Source organism: Gigantopelta aegis, unplaced genomic scaffold (genome assembly GCF_016097555.1).
Source record: "Gigantopelta aegis isolate Gae_Host unplaced genomic scaffold, Gae_host_genome ctg6276_pilon_pilon, whole genome shotgun sequence".
NCBI classification, from domain to species: domain Eukaryota; kingdom Metazoa; phylum Mollusca; class Gastropoda; order Neomphalida; family Peltospiridae; genus Gigantopelta; species Gigantopelta aegis.
In genome coordinates, this window is record NW_024534932.1 from 7,273 (window position 1) to 16,410 (window position 9,138).

At 30.2% G+C, this 9,138-nt stretch overlaps 1 protein-coding gene across 1 annotated transcript; it reads left to right on the forward strand.

Moving 5' to 3' along the window:
* Positions 1–3,368: 3,368 nt before the first annotated feature.
* LOC121366581 (receptor-type tyrosine-protein phosphatase alpha-like) lies at positions 3,369–4,993 on the forward strand (the record flags this gene model as incomplete). Its single annotated transcript, XM_041490965.1, has 4 exons — positions 3,369–3,399; positions 4,147–4,223; positions 4,277–4,313; positions 4,833–4,993. Coding segments are annotated over exons 1-4 (306 nt in total), but the record flags the coding sequence as incomplete, so codon positions are not given.
* Between the last annotated feature and the right edge of the window lie 4,145 nt (positions 4,994–9,138).

Consider the following 9,138-nt stretch of genomic DNA (forward strand, 5'->3'; position numbering starts at 1 on the left):
TGAATATAGTTACACTATCTATTCAAGGAAATCCTCCTGGTGGTCAATGTTCTCCAAGTTCTCCAAGTGTAGCAGATAAAATCTGTCCTATCTATAGGAGATGTTGTTCACCATAAACATGTAATACTTCATATGCGGACAGTTATGTGATAAGTTGGTCCCCATCAAGGACGTCAATAAAATACACCCCTACGCTTTACCACTAACATCATCTGATGCAGGAACAACTATACTTTGTATGAGTATCAATGATTTGTCATAACTGACACTGGTACTGCAACACTTAAATTGTGTAGCTTTATTTCACACTAACTATTGCAAGTATGGATGGATCGACAATTGCATACACAACACACACACACACACACACATATATATATATACGTATTTACATCTAATTATATATATATTATATATAATATTGAAATATATATATATAATATATATATATATATTATATATAATATCAATATGTATATATATATATATATATATTAATAATTTGTGTGTATATATATAGTATATACATATATATATTAATATGTTATATAGTAAATAGATCATAATAGAATAACTAGTATATATTATGTACTTAAATCATAGGTGACTCTCCATATTATTGACTTAAAAGAAATCGAATTAATTCATATATGCTTCTACACATATGTACCATTAAGGTAAATAAAATTAGTTTATAGCTTTAATATTTACATACATTTAATAGTAATACAAAGATGCTATGGATGCTATCAGCTGATTTAATATTGAATTTTGAATGTCTGTCATGTTTAATTAATACTTTGGTTTATTACGTTAAGTTCTAATGTTTAGTGACAACAATCTAAGATTTGTTAGTGACCAAATCTAATTTATTTCCTTTATGTTAAAAGGTTCTATTCTTAATGGCACAATAGCACTATCCAGAAATGGTAAACACTATCAGTCCTCTTGCTACAAAACCTGGGAAATTCTAACTCTTAATTTGTACTCAACAATTAGGACAACAAACCCAATAGCCACTATTAGATGGTTTAGAAATGGTGTTTATATTGGTAATGGTACTAACCTTATCAATAACCTCATCTGGTACCTATACTTGTGAGCTATCAAATGATTGTGGTTTCTAAATACTACACTTCTTGTTGAGGTAGATCAACAATACAAAATTATTTATATAGTGATTTAATACACATAAATTATCCCACTACAGTTGAACTTGTCTATACACTAACTTTGATATTTATGCAATTAACATTTTTTTCCCAAATCAATCATCTATTATATATCTTTATTAATAGAGCCACCAGACATTAATGAGGAGTGTGTTTAGCTATATCTCCTATTGGGTTTCAGTTCGCATTGGTCAAAATATATGTATGAGGTTGGTAATTCAACTATATTAAACTGTATGCCTGGTTAAAGATGACATCACAACCAATCCCAGAATGTATACCTTGGAGTCCTAATGTGTAGTAATAGTCCAGCTATTACTGTAAACATGGCTGGTACCTATGTGTGTACTGTTTCTAATGATGTGGTAACGATACAGCACAAAGTATTGTATCAAGTAAGGTAACTTTTATTTATGCTTTAAGCGTCTGGAGACACACATTATAATGGTCCCAAGTTTCAGATTACACTCATAACATTGAACAGCTGGTACTAAGACGGCTATTATATTAATAAGAGTACTTGTAGAGTAACATTTACAATTCTTAAATGATGCTAATGGTTTTACATTTATAGTATATACTATATTTCTTTCTAGTTATTCCTCTATTAGAAAGGGTTCTGGTAACAATAACAGAAATATGGTTGATGTGGGAGGAGATGCTTGTCTGACAGTGAGACTTTAATGATATTATGTGAAACTTTCAGTGGTAGTGGTGTAACTAGACAATGGTATAGAGATGGGAGTACATACAGTCTGAAACAGGAAACTAAACTTACTGTATCTGCTAATAACAAACGCACAAATTACACGTGTGTAGGGAAAGGAATCAATGTGTGAAGATAGTGCTACTAGTATTGTGAGAAGTAAGTAAATTAATCATAATAAAAATGAAGACATTGGTTCTTAAGTGATTTCATTTCAGAACAAGTACCAATATCACAGTCACTGTAATAAACAACAGTACAGTTCGGTGTACATTGGAGTAGTCCTCTTAATCCCGATGGTGTCATTATCGACTATGAGTGAAGATATATGTCTTGACAATTTTAATGGGCAATTTATTTTACAATTCATACACTCCTGACAATGACCATTTACTGATGTAACTCTAAGTATGTGAATATCATCATAAATTAGTTAATTTCTGATCTAATAGATCCATTTATACCATATAACTATATCTGTGTGCTGAGTACTATTAAAGGAAGAGGAGAAGCTGTTTTAACTGATGTATTCTTTACACAAGAAGAAGTAAGTTAATAGAAACATTACACAATTACTTTCAATTGTATATTTAGTTCCTCAATATGGTTCCTCAGAATATAACAGGGAGATGGTTGAACAGAGCATCTATTGAAGTTAGTTGGTTAGCTCTGAGTCTTATAGGGCAGAGGCCTTCATTACAAAACGTACACTGTGACTGTACAACCTGTTCAGTTGAACTCGTCTGTAATAGGAGAGAGAGGAGACTAGTAGTAAACTATTAAGAGTTACAACTTCATCATCTAATAAAACTAGTATTGTATAACAAGTAGTTTAGATCCTACACTAGACTATGTAATATCAGTGTCTGCTAGGTACTAAGATTGGAGAGAGTACTAATAACATCAATATCACATTATCAGCTCTAGGTAAGATCTCCTTTATTACAGATATATTACATAGTGAATAGTATGTATGTATGTTTATTTTTTTACCAGAGTCAATAATAACAATGTCTTCAAGATTTCCCATAACAATAATTGGGAGCACACTTTCTGTGGCAGTAATACTTCTTCTCATGATAATCAATGTACAGCAATACTAATGTTAAGTAAAATCATTTAGAATTTAAATTGGTGTGTTCATTTATGTTTAACTTATGTTTTTATTCTGTAGTCTAAAGTTTAGGTTTCTCATCAAAAATGTTCTCAAACAGAAAAGAAATGAAATATGTGTAAATGAAGACAATGCGTTAAAGGATAGTTAGTTGTACATGCATCAACAATTATTTTGTCTATAGAGTTTGGTTACATATATAGTATTGTTGTTTATAGCAACCATGGCATACTTACATAACAACACATTTGGCTCTTAATAGAGTCTGGTTATAGAGGCTATATCACCCTTTATTACTACATAATAATATAAAGTATATAATAATTGTATAGTATTAAAGTATAATGTGTATACATATTGTCAATAGGTGAAAAACATGGACTATGCTGCTCTTGATATTAAAACAAGTTAGTTTTATCATTCAAAATTTTAGTAATATTCCTTTATCATTGGACACACTGAGCAGTGGGAAATAGACACAACTATGACCCTTTTCAGTTAAAGAAAGGGTAGTTATGTAATCTTGTTTCCATTTCCATACATATAGATACTTTCAGAAGGACAATGGATATGATGATATTGAATTAAGTGAAGGTTGGTTTCAATAATCAATTATTAAAACAATCATATTTATTTTGTTATTGTACATTATTTAGTTATTACTATTAACTAATTATTAATAATAATTATTAACTATTACTTGTTATTATATATGCAAGTATATTTAATTTGTTGTTTTTACTGTAGATGTGCCCTATGAAAATATTGAAGTTACAAATGAACATGATGTCATAGACTCATCCTTCAGTTGAAGGTAAATGAGTTAAATTGACATATACTATGATAATCAATCATAGAACCTACATATGAAACAATGATCTATGATCATGACATTGGTCATAATATTAATGTGAAGGATTTTTTTATTTGGTTTTAAAACATCTCAACAGTTTCTAAAAGTGAATTCAAGGTACATAATGAATAGGTCTTAAATTTGAATTATCTGTTTTTATATGAAGGATATTAAAAAGTTGTCACAAATAAAGTCATCTGAGATTGGTATGATTACATCAGACAAAGAATCGGTTTCAAAACATTACTCCTTGTTAGTATACAATCATATGATTATTTAAATTTTGTTTCTCTCTTTTTAGTTGATGACAACATTGTTCCATTAAGTCCAATAGAAGGAGAGGAAGGATCAGATTATATCAATGCATCTTATGTTAATGTAAGTATATCATTAGTACTAGTGATATATTAATATCGATATTACACAAACAGGGCTATAAGAGGAAGAATGCTTACATTGCAACACAAGGTCAGTTATAATCTGAGTCATATATAAACAATTACCACATTACATTTGTCATTTATAGGACCTCTACCAACTACAGTTGTTGACTTTTGGAGGATGATATGGGAATATAACTATCTACTATTGTTATGTTAATTGAAACAGGGGAAAAGTAAGTCAGTATTTTTTGTTTTACATATTCTTTCCTAATTTATACACAGCGTAAGTGTACTTGTTACTGGCCAGAACAAATAGACAAGGAGGAGAACATTGGTTGTGGTATCAATATCACTTTACAGTCAGTAAATGTGTATGGGGGCTATACTAAGAGGAAATTGTCTATTAGAAATGTAAATGACAACACCTTATCCTATTATGCGCTATTAACATTGATCATTTTATTTCCGACTAAAAAAGGAGGTATGTCATCTTTTGATGTAACTCATTATCATTTTAGTGAGTGGCCTGATCATGGAGTACCTACTGATAGAGATGTGTATGATTGAATTTATTGGTCATATTCGTGAGGCACATCCTCCTGAGGAGCTCCCCTTGTAGTTCACTGTAGTGCTGGAGTGGGAAGAACTGGTACCTTCATTGTGTTAGATACTATGTTACAGAGACTGGAACAAGAAAAGAGTCTTAACATTTATGACTTCCTTCTAGAGATCACACATCAAAGAGTCAAACTAGTTCAAACTGAAGTAAGCATTTATGTATATTATAGTGTAATGATAGTATCCTCCTCATATATAGCCCAGTATGTGTACATTCATGAGTGTCTATCAGAGTACATCCAGAAGCAGAACTACTTCTTTTCCTATCACTGGAACATATGGTTGTTATCAGAAAACTTAGTCAGAGAAAGGAAGGAAAAAAGTGGTTTTGAAAGCAATTTGAGGTAAAGTCATCGAAATCATTCTAAAAATTATCCTTTATTTATAGCTCTTAAAAGAATTGTCACAACAGACACAACTCTCATTCTAATGTTCTTGAAAAAATTATGTTAATGCCAGCAAAGTTGATGTAAGAGATATTTATAGCATACAATATATCATATCTCTATTATAGAGTTACAAACAAAACTCAGTGTTCATAATGGCACAAGCACCAGTAAAAGAGACCATACCTGATTTCTGGAGAATGATATGGGAAAAAGAGAGTAAAAGTATTGTATTATTGTGTACTGACAGTGTAAAGTTAGTTGACTTGTACGGCAACTTTGATTGACTCAATGTGTTTCATGATATAGGACGAGAATTCTCATTTTTTGTCCAGATCTATGAGTGAAGTGTGACCTTATGGAAACATCTCTGTTTTAAAATGGTATCTGAAGATCTAGAAATAGATTACACAATAAAATGTCTTGAGTTAATGAGGTACATACAAAATGAATGTTAGCAGTAAACGGATATTAAAATATTTAGGATAATTCTGATCAGAAAATGTCAGTATCTCTCTTCTGGTATGATAGCTGGTATGAACATACAAAACCACTGACTGGATCTTCACTTCTCAATATGTTTGATGTCATAGTTAAAAACCAAAGTAAAACTGGTAACAAACCTATTACTGTTGTATGCAAGTAAGTCATGTATATATATGTGTGTGTGTGTGTGAGTGTTGTATTTGTTAAAGTGATGGTGTTGGTAGAAGTGGTACACTTTTGTGAGTATCTACTCTGAACTTGAGAGAGTAAAGACAGAGGGAATAGCTGATATATTTCAGTTCATAAAGAAAGCTAGAAGTCAGAGAGCAGGACTAGTCAAGAAGTGGTATGTTTCTAGTGTAGTAGATATAATAAGTGATAATATTGTTATTGTTAGGAGCAGTACATATTTTGTCATGAAGTTCTGCAGAATATGGCAGAAGAATGTCAAAATATGAAAATTTAAGCATGATATGTGACAATGTGACTGTAGCCTGAACTATGTATAATGTTGTGACTACCTCTAACTGAAACATGATCCAATAAAAAGTTATGTATTTGCTTAGAGTAGATTTGTTCAAAAGTGTAGAGTTAATTCCGTGTTGTTTGTATTGTGAACATACTGCTAGACTATAACTGCCATATTTGGGCAAAGCAGTGATTACATATACATGATATCTCATTATTACTTTTATATAATCCTTAAAATATTTTAATGATACTATTATCTATTTATATAATAAAATAAAAAATACAATTGTCTTTCTTACTTAAGACCATTTCATTTATTGGTTTTACTTACTATAAAATAATTAATTCCTTTTACAATTGATATGTTTGTGAAAAGGAGAACTAAAGACCAAATTAATACACACAGAGATTGACATATGTACAATTATACAGACATACAATTATATTAAAATTGTTTGAGACAAAATAAAATGTTGCTACTGGGACTAAGCAAGCCAATATATTTATAATCTTGCTATGTAGTCTAGCTAAAGCAAATGAAATAAAATTGAACAAAACCAAATTCTTTTATATTCATTAAAATAATAATAAACAGTTATGCATTAGTTGTCCTTAGTAACCATATATGTAGCGATGACATTTTTTATGACAAGTAATAATAATGGACATTTAAAGTCTAATATGAAACATGTTGAAATAAGTGGTGCTTTTTGGCTATGTATACAGCAAAAACACAAGGTTAAAACTACCCACAATGGTTGTATCAACTACAATACAAATTGGTTATATTAACTTACATGTAATTGAAGTGACACCTGGGTAACTTTAACTAAAATGGGTTAATGTAACTAAGTTGGTTGAAGCTACCATGTTGACTGACTGTTCTATAAACTAGTTTTAACACCAGAATAACAATGTAGTCTAGTTATTAAACAAATTGGTAAAAGGGAGAAAAAACAATATTAGTTTACATAACATAGTGTTTTAGATAAATATAAGTCAAACATCTGTTAGTTTTATATAAATATGACCATGATAAACATTGTAATTAAATAAATCAGATATTAATGACTGGTGTGAATAAACAGAAATGACATATGTATAATAATGCACCTCAAATAGAATTTTGTCATTTCAACTCTTAATTGTCTTTGTTACCAGAATCTCATCAAGTTGATGTAAGCCCAATATTGATTACCATAAAGCCAAAAAAATTGGTCTAACTTAATATGGTATAAAGTCAACTAGAAGCCAAAAGTACTCTTTGTAGTTTATTGTCCAATAACTGAAATTATGAGGGAGAGGTAGATACTATTTCAACCTAACTATCTAGGGTTAGTTCAGTTGAATAGTATCTGCTTATAGCTTCAATTGAAGCCATGATTCGACTACTATAGCAAAGTGGGTGTAAAAGCAATTGTGGTTGTAGATGCAACTAGTTTGCTTCATGCTTATTGGGTTACATTTGTATTGGCCTTGTAGCAACTTTGAATTGGGCTTACATCATATTGATGTAACTATAGTTAAAAGGACAACATGCTTTTTTTCAGTGTGGCTATCAAAATAAAGTACATTACATGATGAAACCAAACAAAGAAGCATGTCACCACCATGATTTACATTAACAATATTCGTTATAACAACCTATTTTATTAATTATGATAACCACAACATATGTTAGAATCAACCTACTAAGTGTTACGTAACCACAGTACATGAAGTTAAAGTAACAACAATTGTTACATCAACTACTTATGTCAGATGTTACTTTAACTACAGTGTGTGGGTTATAATCACCAATACATTTTTGACAGTTGCTTTAACTATAATTCTCATTGGTTATTTTAACCAAAGACATGGGTTACCTGAGTTGCAGGTGTTTTTGACCAAAATACTGAAAACAACTAAGGAAAGATGATTTTAGAAAAGGTCCTCAGTTACTAGTAACCCACCCACATTTGTTGCTAAGCAACACTCAAGGGTGAGAATATTTTAATATTAATAATGGTTAGTATTATTGTTTTGACTGTTTGTATTGTCCAGCTGCCAGTTTAATAGTCTTGTTTGTTGCTGTCTGTTTGTTTTGTTTTTTGTTTTTTTGGCTTTCATTTTGTTTTCCTTTCCAAATCAATTGGGGCTTCTCATTTTTGTCTATTGATCCGTTTCATATTTTATTTAATAAGTTGCCCTATGTAAATGAATTTATGTGTAATGAATGTATACTTAGTCCAATAATAGATAATATATAAACAGCATATAATATGATCAGTAATGAGGTCTTTACTTAGTCTGATAGTTTAGGTTGATTCTTTGATATATACCAATATGCTATGTACACACATTGGTGAGGGATCACTTTAAAGTATTAATGTATGAATGTTTATTATGATCAAGTGATCATTAATTTAATTGATGTATATCACAAAAATATGTTTTCCCTTTGTTAACTGTTTATTTAGTTTAATATATACTAACATGATGTATACACACTAGTGAGTAATTACTTAACTTAGTTAGAGTTTTAATAATAAATATGTAAACATATAAGTTGTCTGTATATACCATCCCTAATTGAGGAATGATAATTTGTCTAAAATATCAATTAGTATCTTTTCTTCAAGTTCTGTATATATAGATTATTAGTGTTGCACTTCAGTCTACTGTACATCTGTCAATAAAATGACAGAGATGAAGATGATCTTTTCTTTGGTGGTTATTGTCATTTCTCTTCAGTTTAGATGTTCACAGCAAAGTAGTGGTAGTATATATATATATTATATTTAATTAAGTACCTCCATGCATATTCCAACAATCGCCATTACTGATTAGTATATTGATCTCACCTGTTGATGCTAACATCTTGTCACTGATTGTTATAGCAGTATGTTGGATGATTTTAGATGTTGTGCTAAGTCATCATTCACACACAATGAGAGCTATTAATGTATA